The sequence below is a fragment of the Cydia pomonella genome, chromosome 9 (assembly GCF_033807575.1).
Source record: "Cydia pomonella isolate Wapato2018A chromosome 9, ilCydPomo1, whole genome shotgun sequence".
Classification (NCBI taxonomy): Eukaryota; Metazoa; Arthropoda; class Insecta; order Lepidoptera; family Tortricidae; genus Cydia; species Cydia pomonella.
The window spans coordinates 23,930,479-23,949,623 of record NC_084711.1 but is presented as its reverse complement, the minus strand read 5'-3'; the positions used below and the strand labels follow the sequence as shown (position 1 = coordinate 23,949,623).

At 39.4% G+C, this 19,145-nt stretch overlaps 2 protein-coding genes across 4 annotated transcripts; one reads left to right on the top strand and one right to left on the bottom strand.

Moving 5' to 3' along the window:
- Positions 1–28: 28 nt before the first annotated feature.
- Positions 29–11,120, top strand: LOC133521672 (RWD domain-containing protein 4). 2 transcript variants are annotated; one of them, XM_061856761.1, is made up of 6 exons: positions 29–275; positions 879–1,006; positions 2,980–3,083; positions 6,474–6,657; positions 9,033–9,173; positions 9,245–11,120. In XM_061856761.1, the coding sequence occupies exons 2-6, from the start codon at positions 899–901 to the stop codon at positions 9,266–9,268; spliced, it is 561 nt and encodes a 186-aa protein (XP_061712745.1). In that variant the 5' UTR covers positions 29–275; positions 879–898; the 3' UTR covers positions 9,269–11,120. The 2 variants fall into 2 exon arrangements, with proteins under 2 accessions (XP_061712745.1, XP_061712744.1); XM_061856760.1 differs by having other exon boundaries at positions 31–275; positions 9,033–11,120.
- A 908-nt stretch (positions 11,121–12,028) lies between these two features.
- Positions 12,029–18,820, bottom strand: LOC133521671 (cytochrome b5 domain-containing protein 1). 2 transcript variants are annotated; one of them, XM_061856758.1, is made up of 6 exons: positions 18,605–18,820; positions 17,708–17,914; positions 17,120–17,260; positions 16,638–16,752; positions 15,450–15,695; positions 12,029–12,261 (listed from the first exon to the last, which is right to left on the bottom strand). In XM_061856758.1, exons 1-6 carry the CDS (start codon positions 18,641–18,643, stop codon positions 12,185–12,187), a joined length of 825 nt encoding a protein of 274 aa, XP_061712742.1. In that variant the 5' UTR covers positions 18,644–18,820; the 3' UTR covers positions 12,029–12,184. The 2 variants fall into 2 exon arrangements, with proteins under 2 accessions (XP_061712742.1, XP_061712743.1); XM_061856759.1 differs by having other exon boundaries at positions 18,557–18,818.
- Positions 18,821–19,145: the final 325 nt, after the last annotated feature.

Below are 19,145 nucleotides of genomic sequence, written 5' to 3'. Positions count from 1 at the left end.
GACATGTCATTGACCTGTCAAGTCAGCTGTTTGTCAAATTGACATTTTGTGTTCAGAAAATTTACCAAACCAAGTTAAAACTTAAAATCATAATTTGGAAATGAATACATTTATTAATACATGTTTTAGGGAATACAGCAGTGAATTTTGTTTAGTTTAATTGTGTTTAAATGCTTGGTTTTTCGGTTTTGGGGAGCCACACCAATTAAACGTAAACGTAATAAGAGGAATTTTGTTTAATTTGTCGTATTTATTACTGTAGAATTGTAGCCAAGGTATGTACTAACCATTATAATATTGTTTCTTGTTAAGATCTCTTCAAGCAGCAATACAGATATCTACCATTATTTCCTAGAAGCAGGATTTTATTTTAGTGTTACTTATAGGTTATAAACATTTTATATTTTATGATATATTAACCAAACATAACTTTTACAAGGCTGAAGAGAAGAGCACCTTAAAATCTTAATATAAAATAAATATAAGATTTTTTTAAATTGATATGTGTACCAAGATATTGCACCACATTCAATGTCTAAAAATATTTGATCTCCAGCTAAATGTCAAACATAGCTTGCAGGATTAAAAAAAAAAACATACATACACTAACAGTCGCCCAATGTGATAGTGTAGCAAATATTAACTTGGATTCATAAATACAATTCCTTCTAAAAAGTAAAACATACAAAGTAACTTTCTCTTCGTCTTCTTCAGTCGGTCCCTCAATGCTGAGATTGCTGAGGATAACTTTAATGAAGTCATAATATAGTAATGTCACTAAACACTCTTGAACATGGAATTTTTTTAGTTGTAGAGCATAATTAAATATTTTATTACTTGCATAATGGTCTTAAGTAGGTTTCTTGAATCTGTTGCAGTTTGAGTGCCTCCACTCAGAATGTCTGACAATGCAGAGCAGCAAGCCGAGGAGATAGAAGTTCTGAAATCCATTTATGAGGGTGACGAGAACTTTAAGCAAGTCAACACTAAAACATATCAGTATAAGGTAAACTACACAGGTTCACCTCATCATTGCCTCTAATCAAAGAAAACTGTAAGGTTCATTGTGGTAACTACAAAAGCAGGTAATTTTGAAAATAACAAATACAAACTGAACTAGAGGCACTTTCTTCTGTAGCGACAGTAAGCAAGATGCATGTGAGAGTTCTTTGGTGTTAGTATGTTTCCAAACGGTCATTCGCGGATGGTCTAGAACGCAAAATGACTACTGTAATATTTTATTTATATCGCTATTAGTCTACATCGCAAACGGTCTAGAACGCAAAATGACCATAACATTTTATATAGGTAGGTTAGGTTCGTTAGGTATCTTCAAATGGCCGAAGGCCAAACAGTACAGAATAGGAGCCCCGCGGAAGTGGGGGTCCGTCGACATCGCTATAAGTTAAGATAAAACGGAAAAAAATATGTGGGCATTTTGCGTCCTAGTCCGTTAGAGCGGTAGACTATAACCGATGTAGGTAAAATATTACACTAGTCATTTTGCGTTCTAGACCGTCCGCGAATAACCCTTTCCAAAGTACCCATGTTTTTGGTTAGTAGATATTAGTGATATTCAAAATTATCTTATTTTGGAAGTTACCCCAAAGCCCACATAAGGGGTCATCCATTAATTACATCACACGTTTAGGGGAGGGACAGGGTCAAGAAAATGTGACATGTTGACAAGGGGGATGGGGGAGTCACAAACTTTGTGACGTCACTTTAATTTCACCAGTATTTATTTAAAAAAAAATTATTTGCTGTACAGTTAAATACCGAGTTCTTAGAACGATAATCGTTTTATGCGATTAATTTTCTTTCCTAGTCGGTTTTGTGTTATAATTACTAATATTTCTTTTGTCCAAAATAGTTTGATAAAATATTAATAGTAACAAATTCGATTCGCCGATTTTGTTGAAAAAAAAAAAACGAAAAATGTGACATCACACCAGGGGGGAGGGGTTTGCCAAATGTGACCAAGTGTGACAAGGAGGGGGGGAGAGGTCAAAAAACCTAGAAATTCGTGTGATGTATTATTATTAATGGATGACCCCTAATCGACTGGAATTTTCTGAATCTTCCTTTCCTTTCTGAAACTTTTCTAGTAAAAACACTAGAAACTGATACAAATTTGTTGACTATAAAGCAGTTTATTATATGAAGTCTAGTAATTATTTTAAATTTTATTTGAATTTACTCAGTTTCTATTTCCTTTCTCATTACCTATATTATAATACAGTAACTTTATAAATTAGCGTTTGCGTCAAATCCAGTAGTTCTGATTTTTATTATTTATTTTATTTTATTCGGAAAACCAACAGCTTAAGTAAACTAAAACTAGATTAAAATAAATATGTATCAGAGAAGCCAATTACAGGTTTCCACAGACAGTATACAAAGGTAGGCATATTACAGGTTAGCACAAAATAAAAGACTTACAAACGCCGAAACATGCTATGAGAAGAAGTAATTTGTTTCTTATTTAAATCAATAATTAAATTAAACCTATGCTAATCTTCTGCAGGCAGGGGAGCAAAGAAACTAGATGCCATGAGGTTTTTAATTATTGCAGGTCGTACCGTGCCTACCCCCCTAAAAGAGGGGGGAAAGGGTCGGCTCACCAGGTCCAATCTATGCTATATTCCTTTCTTAGAAACTAGGTAACTAGGGCAAGGTATAATCATTTTCACATAATTGAGGGACGATTATAAAATCGCTAACAACGAAAGAAAAACTAATTTTTCCCGGTTTTTTTAGTTTTTTGACAAACTTGAGTTTGGCGCTTTAGGAGTGCTTTAGGTTACAAACTGGCTTATTAATTCAGCCAACATCATAAACAAGTCTGCAACAATCAGAAACTATCGGATTTGACGCAAACGAACCCCGTTACAAAAGGGGACAAAGTTCCTAGATTATTAGTGCTCTCTGTATCTTTGACAATGGAATGTTTCTTATTTTTGTGTCTTTAATTTTCAGTACATTGATGGTGAGAAGTCATTTATATTAGAAATATCATGGGGAGATACATACCCCACGGAGAAGCCTAACTTTAATCTGGAGATCTTCTATAACCAACACTTGTAAGTATATTTATTATCTCAATATTTGAACTGTACATATAAATAAATAAATATTATAGGACATTATTACACGAATTGACTAAGTTGAATATGTTGTTTATTATTGATATTATTTGACGATCCATTTCAGGTGAAATTTTTCATATTATATCTTATTAATGAAATGAATTTATATGCATTATCTTGCTATTATTCAAATTCATTTCTGACCATCACAATATAGATTCTTATAAATTGACATTAATGTATTTTGTACTGTAATCATATGTTGTGAAATAAATAAATCAAATCTAATCCAATTAATAATAATGTAATAATAAGTTAAAGCCATTTATATGCAAAAATCGATTATATACCAGTTACAGTATAATAATGGTGCTACTTTACCGCACTAGTGCGGTACTTCGCACTTTACGTGTAAAACGTGTCTATCTCTCGAAAATTTCCTACTTTTCGCCCTTATATCGTGATGTATTATTATAGCACAGTGAAATATAGTTATTTGTGCAACAAGAGAGCGAAGTTCTTATTTGCATCGAGTGACAATTTGGAGTCCCAGGCAAGCGAAAGATTCTAATTTAGAATCTTGAGCGTAGTGAGGGACTCAAAAGTCTCGTGGTCTCGTGTCGCACATACAACTTTTCACCTCAACAGTGAGAACAACACTATAAGAAAAAAAGAAACATAATATGAGCATATTATGCGTATATTATATAGCAAATTAAAAGTTAAAGGTACAGTTATTGCAGTTGGATATAGACAGGTAAGTTATCTTTTTGTTTGGGACATTTATATTTGCAATTTGCGTATTTTGTGACTGGAAAGAATGGGAAGCATCCGTATTATCGTTGGTAAACGTAGGGGACTCCGGTCGTGTCGAATTCGTAAAAGTTTCTTTCGATGTTCCCGGTCGTTCCCAAGGAGTCGACTCTGGTCGTGTCGAACTTGTCAGGATTTTATTCGATGTCCCCATATGTTCCTGATGCTTCGACTCCGGTCGTGTTTGTGGCCCTGTGTGTGAAATAACTTTCGATGTTCCCGGACGCGACCAAGGGTCTGAGCTCTTCACATGTATGGATTCTACTATTCGTTGGCAGATTTTTGATTTATTCTTTACAGAATCTTCAATATAGCCTTCGGCTACTGTGTTAGACCTCCAGCCGCCATGGCGTTTTCGGGTGGTGAAGTCGGTTCCCGAATCTGCTAAAAGTGTGGCCGATGTACGCCGAAAGCAATGTCCGGTGTAAAGATGTGGTTCAGCTAATTTAAAAAAAGTTGCGCTTTCTCGGGGCGTCCCACCTAGTTTATTTATTTTATACCCAATGGTTGTCTGGTACATTTGGCGTTATGATATTGCAGAAAAAGACGGTCTGTCTTTGTATTTGCAGGACGTAAAGATTTATACCTTTCTACTAATTCTACATACTCGTCGCGAACAACAAAGGACCTGTCAATATTCGTTTTTGCATTTGGCTACTTTATTAACATCAATGTGTCTGAATGCTTTTCAATTGCATTAATTGTAACATTTAAGAGTTCATTTGTGCGGCATGCTCCATTTATTCCAATTATGAGGATGACCTGCAATAAAATAATCACATACCTATCAAACTTCGTGCATTCTGACAAGGTTCGCGATGACGCGCCGCGTACCACAGGCGTAGCGTTCAAAGGGATATACTAATATATAAATATTAAAATTAAACCTTATCAATCATAATCACTCTTGTCAACCCAACAAGGTACTTACTTTTGCCGCTAGAACATAGTTGTTCGGACCGTCATTAATAAATTTCTATATGTTAGCGGCCGGAAGGACTTTAGACTTTTAGGATTTATATCCCACGGAGATTTTTTTAAGTATGCTACGACTTTGGAATATTTTTCTATGTGCACGTCGTTTTTAGTTTTTAATGTAGCTTTCAACATTGAAAAAATACTCCACATTGTAGAAGGTTGTTTAGTTTCAGACATTTGTATGAAATACGATAAAATGACAGTTTCCGACAAAGAATTTGTTCCCTTTTCCATTCTCCATTTGTTGAAATTATCGTACGCTTTCAAATACTTCTCCCGAGATTTATCCGGGAGGAAACTTAATTCCGCATTCTTTATAGTATCTGTTAACTCCTGAGGGGTTAAAATTAGTTCCTCCTCACTACTATCACTCATTTTCTATTATTATAAACTCACTTAAATATCACGACAGTAACCGTTAGAACAAGTAACAATTTTTTTGAAACGGCTATGAAGAGCCGCGCATTTTTTTAATAATGAGCAGCGTTCGGATACCTACTACCTGTTCGAAAAACAATAATAAAAATGGTAATTTGGAAAAACGTGTTCAAGTATTATTCTGTGAGTAATTTCAGCTGTGGTGTTTATATTTTACACTAGAAAAGTTGAAATATTTGAATATCAGTATATTTATCATAATTCTAATTTATATTTTAAAGTCAATCGTACTGACAAATTGTTTGCTTTCATAGGCTTACGTGTTTCGGAACGATTAATTATAACTTTTTTTAAGGGGAGTCAATTATGAGAGTTCTGTATACGATTGACAGGATTTCGTAAGTTTATGTCCAGGGGTCGTACAAAAAGTGCGGATGACGTCAAATAGTATTTTTGATTTTCATAAACAATTATCACTTATCATTTATCAACCTCTTTATTAAACGATATCGCCACTTGAAATGAGTAAGTACGTTTTTGACTGACACATTGTCAATCAGATGAACAATAAATTGACTTCGTTATTGTTTAGCTATTGTATCTTCACGATTATATTTAGCTAAAATTTATATTTACTAATGTATAAGAAAACGCTCTAAAATGTCATCTTTACTCGAATATTGTGGCAATCCCACAGACTTGTTCTAACTAATTTCAAATAATTATACCTTATGGTAACAAGTTTCGTGAAATTTATTTTATTCACTACATCACCCTACCACCTGTATTATTAATTCCATGGATTTATTTACGATTATTTTGTTACTTCATTAATACTACTTTGTTACTACATGTCACACGGAAGTTTAAATACAAACTCAAACATCATCCTGTGTGCAAGATTACGTCATTTTTACGTCATCCGCACTTTTTGTCCGACCCCTGTTTATGTCTCACTCTTTTTACTAACGAAGAGAAAGAGACAGAGCGAATAGAATCCTGGTATTTCGAACTCGTATTAAGCTCCACATGTTGAAACGACATTCGAATGTAAAGGTCACATGAATGTCATTTTGTCTCACTCAGTGAGCAAAATGCGATTTTGCTCACTGCGTTTAAGCAGCAATGTACCCTTTTGGAGCTGCAGAGGTGAAAAAGTCTTTGTCTATTTTGTACTATAGGAAATGTTAACTATATGTATTATTGTCATTGTAGATTACCAGCAGTAAAGGATAAAATCCTGTCAATAGTAAAGGAAGAAGCGGAGCAATGGCTGGGCTGCGCCATGACGTACACCCTGTTCGAGTGCCTGAAGGAGCGCGCGCGGGACGTGCTGGCCGAGCAGGCCGCGGAGGCCGTCGCGGCGAGGGTCGGCAAGATGCTTGTGGAGGACCACGAGGTGAGACTACTGATTATTTCCTGTTCCTTCAAACTTGTCTTTTTATCTTGACAATGGAACAGAGGTCACAGGATCAGGTCAGGATTGATGATAACCCTATTTATCACCAATATGCAGAGATTGATTTATAGTTGCCAGCGACAAATGATTTTAGAGACCTGTTATTTTTAGTACATTTTGTGTCTAAAGTTAAACTTACCGAGATGCAATTGACTTTTAGGCAAGCATAGTAGCGGTTTTTTGAAATGAAAAAATAATAACGCATCAGCAATGTATCGTGAGCGTCACGATGTCAGACAGGATCATGATAGCTATTCATAACGAAAGATACTCCAAGTTTTTGTACTATTAGGTACCTGACATGACATCTAATAATTTGTACCTCGCTAAAAATCGAGAAATATTAAATATAAAGTGGTGGTGGTAGGTAACTTGGAGTAACTTGCTATGAACAGCTATTATGGTCATGTCATCCTGACTCACACTGGTTCTTACTCATTACTATCAAGGGTATTGTCGGTATTTTTGTTGAGGGTATTTGAAATATAGTAAAATGCAGTTTAAGGGCCTACTAAGGCTAGGAATCCCTCCCCGCTATCATGCACCATCTTAGTAGACTTCCGATTCCCTTCCTTCTAACTGCTTACCTGGTTTACTATTAACAATTTGCTTTTTAATTCTAAGAAAACTTTCTTCGCCGAATGTTAAACCAGTCGAGACTAAGATACTTTTGAAAGTTTTGAATAATGAATGCTTAGAAATGGTAGATAAAGTACTGTTTCTCGGTTTAACATTGGACAAAAATCTACAATGGCGTTCTCATATAAGAACGCTAGCAAACAAATTAAGTTCGGCCGCTTACGCCGTTAGGAAAATTAGGCAACTGACCAATGTTGAGACAGCTCGCCTTACTCGTATCTATTATAGTTATTTTCATAGTGTAATGTCATATGGTATTCTGGTTTGGGGCAAAGCAGCTAACATACAGACTATATTTGTCTTACAAAAGATTGTCATTCTATATATAACTTAAGAGCACTTTTCAAATACTTAAATTAATATTTTTTGTTGTTGTTAAGAATCTAGACTTCTACACTGAGAATTCAGATGTCCATAACTATAACACTAGAAATAAAAATAAGCTTTCTATCAAAAAGTTTCGTGTCCGCAAAGTACAAAAATCATTCGTTGGGCAATGCATTCATTTTTATAACAAGTTACCTGATGCTGCTTTAAGATAACCCCCGCCAGCTCTTAAGAATTACTTAAAAAAGTCATTGATGTTGAAGGTTTATTACACAGTCCAAACTAGAAACTGTAAAAACTAGTACCAATCAAAATCGTTGTACTATGTGTATATGTAAAATCATTGTATAGGTGACACAGCTCAGGTAAGAAAGCACATCTAATATTTTTTGTAGGTATAACAATCTGTCAGACTTATATAATATATATTCTCATCTCTTTATTAATTTTATTTTTCTTTTCCTTTTGTAAGAATTCGATATGTTTTCTGAAAAGCTACGTATTTTTTTTAAATCAAATTTCTATAAAGAAAAGTAGCTACTGTATGTAATTGCATGATTTCTATAGTAATCTAAATTGTATTTTTTTTTCATATTTAATACAAGTTAATTATAAGATGTAATGTTTTGAAAAGATGTATCCCGCCGAGTTTCTTGCCGGTCCATGTTGGGATACCCTCCTCCAATTTAGGGCGGATTTAAATCTTCTCGGGTCAGAGGTGTAGGGTTAGAGCCGGTGTAGCTTTATTTGACGTTCATAAGCGCATTGTAATATGCCTACTTGAATAATAAATAATAATAAATAAATAAATAAATAAATATTATAGGACATTATTACACAAATTGACTAAGTCCCACAGTAAGCTCAATAAGGCTTGTGTTGAGGGTACTTAGACAACGATATATATAATATATAAATACTTAAATACATAGAAAACACCCATGACTCAGGAACAAATATCCATGCTTATCACACGAATACATGCCCTTACCAGGATTTGAACCTGGGACCATCAGCTTCGTAGGCCGGGTCACTACCCACTAGGCCAAACCGGTCGCCGCATGTTTGACGATGTTTGATAAATTATCTTTATCTTTAATGAATAGAGCTACGGCTCAAGGTGCATTGGATATTATTTTTTTACGAAGATCGGAGCGCTGTGAGCCGGTATATATGCGTCCGATCTCGTTAACCCTCGCCGGCCGACTAACATTGTTCGCGTAAAGGACACATTTATGACTTCAAAATGTCAAATTTGCGGAAAACATTTTTTTAAATAAGGAATTTGGTAGGACCCAATCCGCTTCCTTGAGGTACTCCATAACTAACAGTAAACTTGCTGTCTGCAGTCTGAGCCGAAGCAGGTGGAGAAGAAGGAGCAGCTGACGAAGGCGCAGAAGCGGCGCGCGTGGGACCGCGCCGAGATGGGCCGCGCGGGCGAGAAGCCGCGCGGCTGGGACTGGGTCGACATCGTCAAACACCTCTCGCAGGTCCCCCATCAGCCCTACCGCGTAGCACTCACCTTAGGGACTGGGTCGACATCGTCAAACACCTCTCGCAGGTCCCCCATCAGCCTACCGCGTAGCACTCACCTTAGGGACTGGGTCGACATCGTCAAACACCTCTCGCAGGTCCCCCATCAGCCTACCGCGTAGCACTCACCTTAGGGACTGGGTCGACATCGTCAAACACCTCTCGCAGGTCCCCCATCAGCCTACCGCGTAGCACTCACCTTAGGGACTGGGTCGACATCGTCAAACACCTCTCGCAGGTCCCCCATCAGCCTACCGCGTAGCACTCACCTTAGGGACTGGGTCGACATCGTCAAACACCTCTCGCAGGTCCCCCATCAGCCTACCGCGTAGCACTCACCTTAGGGACTGGGTCGACATCGTCAAACACCTCTCGCAGGTCCCCCATCAGCCTACCGCGTAGCACTCACCTTAGGGACTGGGTCGACATCGTCAAACACCTCTCGCAGGTCCCCCATCAGCCTACCGCGTAGCACTCACCTTAGGGACTGGGTCGACATCGTCAAACACCTCTCGCAGGTCCCCCATCAGCCTACCGCGTAGCACTCACCTTAGGGACTGGGTCGACATCGTCAAACACCTCTCGCAGGTCCCCCATCAGCCTACCGCGTAGCACTCACCTTAGGGACTGGGTCGACATCGTCAAACACCTCTCGCAGGTCCCCCATCAGCCTACCGCGTAGCACTCACCTTAGGGACTGGGTCGACATCGTCAAACACCTCTCGCAGGTCCCCCATCAGCCTACCGCGTAGCACTCACCTTAGGGACTGGGTCGACATCGTCAAACACCTCTCGCAGGTCCCCCATCAGCCTACCGCGTAGCACTCACCTTAGGGACTGGGTCGACATCGTCAAACACCTCTCGCAGGTCCCCCATCAGCCTACCGCGTAGCACTCACCTTAGGGACTGGGTCGACATCGTCAAACACCTCTCGCAGGTCCCCCATCAGCCTACCGCGTAGCACTCACCTTAGGGACTGGGTCGACATCGTCAAACACCTCTCGCAGGTCCCCCATCAGCCTACCGCGTAGCACTCACCTTAGGGACTGGGTCGACATCGTCAAACACCTCTCGCAGGTCCCCCATCAGCCTACCGCGTAGCACTCACCTTAGGGACTGGGTCGACATCGTCAAACACCTCTCGCAGGTCCCCCATCAGCCTACCGCGTAGCACTCACCTTAGGGACTGGGTCGACATCGTTAAACACCTCTCGCAGGTCCCCCATCAGCCTACTACGTGACCGAGCAATAGCACGGATCTTAGGATTATAATATCGTGAGCTTGACAACGCATTTCTTCAAAGTTCCCGTATATGGCCGGTAAAATGAAATCTTTCATCTGGTATTTCCAAATTTTAGATTACAACGATTATTTACGTTATACAAATCTGCATAACAATAGTTAGTTCAGTAAAACACTTGTGAACAAGTGAATATGTAATGTACAAGTTGTTTTATGTTTACCTCCTCATCTCTTCATGAGAAAGTAATGTTTAGGTAAAAGTAGTGGTCTTCTATTAGAATTTTTTTTTTACAAAAGTACCTAAATATTGAGAAACAGTATTACTACTGGCAAGTTAACTTATATATCTGCAGAAAATAATAATTTGGGTCCTGAGAAAAATAAACTTTACGTAAATAACAGTAAATGTTTGTAAAGATATTAAATATCGATCTGATCTAGATATTTACTTCATACTCTGCGCGTACTCGTATTTAAAGAGTGCTCGGGAAGTACATAAGTATATGCCTGCTATACTCGTATGTCGTCTAATGTTGAAACTGCTTTTCTAGTATTTTCTACTCGATATTTTGTATATTTTGTATGACAGAGCTTCTTTACTAAACTTACTTGATGTAATTAATGCATATTGTAAATGAAATATTATAATTATTTTAGAAACCTGTTGTATTTTTTCGACACGATTACCAAATAGATACCTTAGTCCTGTTATTAGGAAACTGTAAATATGTGCATGTTCAGGGCAGCGAGGGGGTTGGAAGTTAATGAAGAGGCCTAAATATTAGAACCTACAAAAATTAAGTATACCTATCACGTGATCGTCCATACAAAAAGAGAACGTTTTTCCACTTCTAAACATTTTCCATGAATTTTTAGTATGTTATTAACACAATAAAAAACTAGATTTTCCTTTTTTTTTTCAAAATTTGCATTACATTTTTTTAATAAAGCGAAACTTATAAACCTAAAATTATTATGCTGAAGCGATCAACATCAAAATCAAAGTGATTTATTAAGATTTAGTTAGTGGAAACCGTTTTCTCCCGAAATGGAATTTCATAGCAAAGGTACCGTTACTTCGTTAGGATCGCAGAACTATACTTCCCTCTTAAATGTGTATATGCATAGTGAATAGGTGCCATATTTTAATAGTACCATCAAAGATAATTTGAAATCGAGGTGGATTGTCAAAGTATATTTTGTAGCGACAGTAAATTTACTGCCACCTTTCGACACATGATTAAAACTTTTAAAACGTTATTTGACTTTGTTACTATTCATTCAATGATGTGTTAAATTTGTTAAATATCAAAAAGTGGCGCCATCTACTAGATCATAGGCCAAAAGAATGGCGGCAACGAAACGATTCGAGCGATGCTAAAAGTTTTAACATGTGTCGAAAGATGGCAGTAAATTTACTGTTGTTACAAAGTTTTCTTTGACAATCCACCTCTATTTCAAATTCTCTTTGGTACTATGTACGAGGTAAATGTGATTTAAAATAACATGAAAATAAACCGAAATAAATGTCATCGCAGTCTAACTACGTGAAATAACACAAATTAAAATAGAGAACATGTATATATTTTTAAAAAGAGAAGTTAAAAAAAATACGATATTACATTTCGCATAATGCGGTTAGATTATGTAAAGTAAAAACAATAAAACCGATGCATACAACCTATCGTGCTTGCTACTTGGCCCTCCTCGTATTGAGGTCCATATTAAAAGGCGACGTGAGCTTCCGGCTTGTCCCTGATGCAGTCCGTGTCGCGGCAGAAGCAGTCGTCCACCGCCGGCTCTGATCAAAATACGATAATTAGATAATTATATTAATTAACTCGGCAGCGATTTTGACAGCACAAACTGTGCTAGTGTTATTTTAAACGTCAAACGTCTATGAAATTATAATGATTTTGTGCTATCAATATCGCTGCCGAGTTAGCTTGGTCCGACGGTACTGTGTGTTGTTACTTCAAATTGTTACATAATGGGACACGTAGCTGCACCCAGTGCTTCAGCCCAGCATACAAACACACACATAATATTTATGTATGCTTTATAATACATATTATATTTTTTAGTACATACTGGTATCGAAGCCAAGGGTAGGTAGATATAGGTACCTATCTGATGGGTATCACATGGAATCGCCAACGGAATTAGCTACGCCAAAAAACATAGTTGAAAACAGCAAAGTTGTGAGCACAAACAGTGTAGTGTGCACTGAGCAGAGACCATGTACCATGTAAGTAGTGTGGTTTATTCTCACCTCCAGTCCAGTCAAGTTATCACTATAGTAAAGTAAATAAAAAAAGCAGGCACTTAGAGGTTCTCCGGTAGCAGCACTCTAAAAACCATTTTCTCCCGTACAGAGTTCCGTTCTCAGCTAACGTGTGGTGCAGACAGGGCCACTGTTACTGTGAGTCTGGCTCGGGCTAGACTTATCTTCGGTCAAGTCATCATAGCAGTAAATCAAAATGACGAGTGCATGTATATTTTCAGCCAGCAACACCGAGAACCGTTCCATCTTATCAGTGCCGGATTAAGAAATTTTGATGCCCTAAGCATTTCTAGATCTTGGTGCCCCCTCTGCCTAGGCTCATCCAGATTACATTGAAAACATTGATTTTTTTTGGTAAACTAAGTGACGTTCATGGTCGCATTACTGCTGCAATTTGTATTTTCAATCCATTACTTATTTTATCAAGGAAATTGACAGTGCTGCAGCAGTAACGTTGCAACAGTAGGTAATGCTGGTGCAGTCGCCATCCTAATGTCACCTTTATCAAAGCATGCGTGAACTAAATGACTGAAATTACCTATATCTATGATTGTGTACTTGCCTTTCCGCTAACTATGTGATTAAAACCTGCTTTCGTTCACTTCACAAATAAACCCTAGAAGTAACATGACCAAAAGTAACCTAAAAGTTACATAAGGACTGAGGCCCAGAGGCAATTGTAAATTCGTACGTGCGACAGGGAGACAACACGTCGAACGTGGTTCGCGGTTGAGCGGTTGACCCTCAGTTTTTTCTACCGTGGCGGGAAATCGTGCGAGGCCGAAGGCCGAATTGCAGGATAGCAGTGCTTGGAATTGAACCAATGGTGGCAATAGTCAAAAAACGAATCCAACGGCCATGCTCTTCATAAGGTTGAAGATCCGGAGTTCCCACTTGGCGCTTCCGAGCAAGACCTAAAGGCGGAGTTGCGAGAGAGCTGGGTTTTATAACTGACTGAAAAAAAATACCCAGTGTAAGCGAGGACTAAGGCGGAGCTCCACACAGGGTTGAAAAGAGAGCTTTCCTGAGAAGTGCATTCATGTGAGGTCAAAGGTCGAGCTTCAGCAGGGCCGAGCTCTGGCAAGAAACTATGGCCAAGTGTCTTAAAAAACTAAGTCGAAAGCTGAGCTCTTCATAAGGCTGAAAGCGCGGTCCGACCGGCGCTTTTACGTATGAGGCCAAAGGCCACGCAGCAAGAAAGCAGAACTTGGAATTAACAAATTGTGTGAATGAGGCCGAAGGCTGAGGTCCTCATAAGGTTAGACGACCGGAGAGTCTGATGGCGGCGCGCTATAAAAAAAAAATGGCGAATTGTAAACAAGGCATAATGCCCAGCCGCGAGAGACGAAATAGAAATAGAAATCGAACCAATGTGATCATGGCTCTCCTGCTGCTCGGCATTTGGCCTCGCTCAAAAGGACACTTGATTAGAGTTAGTTGCAGCCGATGAAATAGGCGTTTCGAACCGAAAATTTCCTTTGCCAGGATTGGCCCCTAGGAGTTAGACCCAAGCCCAAGGGTCGATTTAGTTAAGAAGTGGAGCCACCAAGTTTTGTAGTGTATATTTTTAGAGGAGGGGGGTAGGCTTTCAACTTTATCTTGATATCTACATCAGTTAAGCTACTAGGCTATGTTTGGTATCGTTTTCGTAAAAATCGGGAATGCCGAACTCATTTACGAGTATGGTATCACATTGACACCATTCCGAAGTGGAAACGTAATTTTTTCATTTTTTTTTTAATATTCACGCTTCAACCGCTGAACCAATTTAGTTGAAATTTGGTATAGAGATAATTAGTTTAGTCCCGAGAAAGGACAGGATAGTTTTAATCTAAAAAAATCATCGCCAAGGATGTGTAAAGGAGGGTGGAAGTTTATGTGGGGAATCAATAACCGCTGCACCTATTTGAATGAAATTTGGTATGATCTACATTTTAGATTTTGTCGAAAATGATACCAAACGTAACTTAGAACCTAAACTTGAACAGTTATTGACCTCCGACTGACCGACTTCGCCGAAGCTGAAATAAACCAGAATCAAAAATCTGGGTGGCATCACTTCTTAATTACATCTTAGGAAAACAAAGATTAATTCTGCTAAAGGAAACCTTTGGTTCAAAATAAAAGCTTTTGGTTTTCGACCTTCGTGGGGCCCCGAACCTGCACTTTAGCCTTTGATTCCTTCATCAATTTTTTCATCATAAAACTTTGACAGTTAGTTCGCACGATTGCGGCTCTGCAGCTTGGCCGTGTGCAATACGTCGCAAACTAATCTGGGTGCAAGAGCTCGGGCAGCATGAGTGACAAATTCCGATCCTCGAAAACCTGTTAAAGGTTTGCGAAGCCGAAGGCCGAGTTGCAAGAGAGCGAAATTCGGACACGACATAATTATAAATTAAGACAAAAGGAAAAAAACAGCATATTGCAAGCCTGATGGAATGGGTCTCCTCGTAGGGGCAAAGGCCTGCGTTAGAGACGCGCTTACGTGCCCTGTACACGACGCACAAAGGTTCATGTACAAACTACCCATTTTTTTTTGCCAACGATTTTGGTGCCCCCCTAGACGTGGTGCCCTAAGCAAGTGCTTATTTTGCTTAATGGTTAATCCGGCACTGCATCTTATCCGGAATTCCGTTCTCCGCTTACGTGTGAATAGTATGATACGGCCCATTCTTTACAATACTTGTTAGTTCGACTAATCTCACCTTCAGTTAAGTCGTCATTGTAGTAAATCAAAATGGCCGGCACGTGGATATTCTCCGGCAACAGCACCTCTGAGAACCGATCCCTCTCGTCCGGAATCCCGTTCTCGGCCAGCGTGTGGTGGAGACAGAGCCGCCGGCCGCGGTAACGCCACGAGTAGGAGGCCAGGTGCGTGTTGTGGCGCCGGTAGCGCTGCATGATCTCGTAGATGGTCTCTTCTGAGCACACCTCCAGCGTCACCGTCGAACCTGGGCAGAAGAATACTTAGACAAAGCCCACGCACAATAGTTAGTAAAACCTCACTTCAACTGAAGCTACCTGAAGATACCTACCCCTCACTATCTGTAAACCACGATAAACGGCATAACATTACATCAGTCTGTTTCTTAGTATTCCTAGTACAGTCAGCATCAATAGTAGCGGATGAAACAACGCGGCAAAACTGTCTGACATCCCAGATAACTTTTCTTAACAGATAACTTATGAAACGTCTTTTGATCCGCTACTTTTGATGCTGACTGTACCAGTAGCACCTAGTAAATAAGGTTGCTAGACAGGCAATTACATAGGCGACTAGCAGGAAACCTACATCGTAAGGCATCAGCTCAGGCTGCCTGTCCCCTAAGGTAGATATCATCGTCATCATATCAACCTTTTATCGCCCACTGTCAGCAGTGCTATGCTCAGGCATAGGCCTCTCTTCCAGTACGCCACCTATCCCGGTCCTGAGCCAATCTCATCCAGAAGTGACCTGCAATCTTCCGAAAGTCGTCCACCCAACGAGCCAACGGACGCCAGGCACTCCTTTCGTCTGAAAGCGGCCACCATTCCGTTAACATTTTGGCCCACCTGCCATAGTGATGCAGAGTGCTGCCTAGCAACATGTCCCGCCCAGCTCCATTTTTATTTGGTATTGACGTGTCCGACGTCTTGCACCTTGGTGCGACAAGGAAGGTGGATATGACAGAAACTATTAGCATTGGTCGTAATCCAGCGGAGCGGAAGAGATGTGGATTACAACCAATACTTACTATTCGTTGATTCCGCTCATATCTGCCTCAAAGTCATGGGAAAAATCCTATTTTCCCGATAATTATCCACCAATACTTATTTAGTCATTATGTTATAGACTGTTTAGTGATACAGTCGAGCAAATAGAACTACACAGAATGTGTGTTGTGGGTACTCACCAGTAAGAGTATTAGTAATCCTTATCGGCCTGGTCTTAGACGTCAGCTTCCCCACCACCAAGCTGTCGTCCAGCCACCAGGGCTTGCTGTAGGGCCGCCACTTGGTGGAGGGCACCTGTAGCAACGTGACGTTTAAGATTATGGCGATTGTTTGTTATTTGTTAATATACGACTTATATGTTCGTTTTTTTTCGCGGGGGGAGGGTGGGGACATTAATTGCATGTAAAAAATAAGGAAGTAGGTATGTATTACGGGTTAGCACTAATTTAGCACACTACATTGCGGAATAAGAGAGACACCACGCGACCCCGAGCGTCGGCGTTTAATCAATCCTATTGACTGTGGTTCGACGCAACGTTAGCGCAACTGCCCAGCGAAAGCGACACCATTTTCCGTAGTGCTGATTAGACGCCGACGCTCAGAAGACGTTAGAGTGAGGCGAGGTCTCTCTTACAAAGCAATGTTATTAATTGAAATTAACCTGCGGCTCGCGTGGGCCTAGGCCGTGCGGACGCCGCGCTGCCGCCGCGCCGGTCACCGGGTGCGTGTACCGCACCCATTCATCGCCGCGAAACCAATGCGAGATGTCTTTGCCTGCGTACGCCAGGATAGTCATCGCGAGCTGTGGAGACGTAAATGGAATCAGCGTTAATTAGTGTAGCGAGGGATGTGTTTGTCTGATTGTTAACAACCAATAGAATATTGTCCATGACTGACTGCTGCGCTGAGCGAGGATTGGTAAATAAATAAATTTACCCTTTTCACACAAAGGAGTGATTCTATTAAATACCTATAAATAAATATTATAGGACATTATTACACAAATTGACTAAGTCCCACAGTAAGCTCAATAAGGCTTGTGTATATATATATAATATAAATACTTAAATACATAGAAAACATTCATGAACTGTGCGAATAATGTTTGTAAACTAACATGTAGATAAGTTCAAAACTAGCAATATGTGGACCATTATGTTGTCTGTAATAAATAAATTGAATTGATTGATAGAAAACACCCATGAATCAGATTATAAGCGTAACATGTCCAAAAATTACTGGCACGCACCCGCTTCTTGTCACAGTAGGGGAACCCCCGCTTGAAGCAGGGGCAGTACTCCACGCAGTCGTCGGCGCAGTACCAGTTCTTGATGACGCAGGAGCAGTTCTTGCGGCAGGTGCACAGCCGGAACTGGTCGGCCAGCCAGCCCGACATGTCCAGGACCCTGCCGTTCAGGGACACCCAGCAGTCCTCAGCTGAGTTGTGGATCACCACCTTTAAAGCGCAAAGTAAAATGAGTATTATGTTTCAATATCAGCCTCGTGGTCCTAAGAAGTTTTGGTAACTGATATTTTCGGATTTTTTCTGATGCCCCATTTGTCGCCGAGGAGTTTTAATGATCGTGTGGTTCTTTGGTATATCAGATGGACCTAGCAGTATACACCGTGGGCCAATTAAACCCGACAGATTTTAACCACGCATTCCTGAGGTCATAAGGAGCAAAAAATTTTATATGAGTTTTGGCCAAATTCGCCAAACAAAAATTTTTTTTTTCCGAAAAAAAAAAAAATTCCTTTTGCGTTTCCTGCACACGACACGTTATTTATTTTTACACCTTGGTGAAAAAAAATCATTACAACGAATAAGTAAAGTTTTTTTTTTATTTACAGACGAAAATTGCGAGTTTACTTTAAAACTTTAATATCTGTCAGTAGGTATGTCTAAACCAAGTCACATAGTGGCAGCGTCACAGCTAAAAAGGCGTTTTTGACTAAGTTATCAAAGAAACAAATTTTCACAGAAATTGTCATTACCTCTAAAACAAGACCGATTTCAGAAAACATTGTATGAAATGCGGTCAAGAATACACCTTTGAAATCTGTCGGGTTTAATTGGCCCACGATGTATATTGTTTACACTATCTGCGTATCATTTCCAAAGTAGTTAACTCTGACGTCTTCCTACCTCGGCGGGCGTGTACCATTGTTGCTTCGTGTATATCATAGTACAATTATTTCAACTAGTGCTGGTATAAGTATATTGTATGATGAAACTAATTCAAAGCACAGGTCGGATTTTTTTGATGCTACTTGCAGCTGTCTAGTTGACGCTGATGTTTTTTTTTTTCAATATTAATCGGAAGTAGGTAAATATATCGGAGCTAGGAGTTTGCATATTAATTTAATAGATCTTTTTACAGTTATTAGGATGATACATAAAACTGACTACATCTAGCTGTTTTTTTCCACTAAGCATTATTATAGCTTAACTGGTGGAAAAGTAACCTAGTTTGAAAGTTTTTAAATAAATACTTATATAAATACTGCATACTGCATTCACTTTATTTACTTCATACTTAACTTGCAATGGCCTGACACGTCCGGAATGTCTCTCTGAATTCAGATTCTTAATTGAGAAAGCTTTATTATATATATCGTTGTCTAAGTAGCCTCATTACAAGCCTTATTGAGCTTAGGTACTGTGGGACTTCAATTTGTGTAATAAT

Bases quoted from the DNA above. Each gene is read 5' to 3' on its own strand.
- LOC133521672 (XM_061856760.1), top strand. From the start codon at position 899: ATGTCTGACAATGCAGAGCAGCAAGCCGAGGAGATAGAAGTTCTGAAA. The intron at 1,007-2,979 runs GTAAACTACACA...TTTAATTTTCAG, and splicing joins CTAAAACATATCAGTATAAG to TACATTGATGGTGAGAAGTC. The intron at 6,658-9,032 runs GTGAGACTACTG...TGCTGTCTGCAG, and splicing joins TGCTTGTGGAGGACCACGAG to TCTGAGCCGAAGCAGGTGGA.
- LOC133521671 (XM_061856758.1), bottom strand. From the start codon at position 18,643: ATGATATACACGAAGCAACAATGGTACACGCCCGCCGAG. The intron at 16,753-17,119 runs GTTAATTTCAAT...ACGTTGCTACAG, and splicing joins TAGGCCCACGCGAGCCGCAG to GTGCCCTCCACCAAGTGGCG. The intron at 15,696-16,637 runs GTGAGTACCCAC...TCTTCTGCCCAG, and splicing joins GATTACTAATACTCTTACTG to GTTCGACGGTGACGCTGGAG.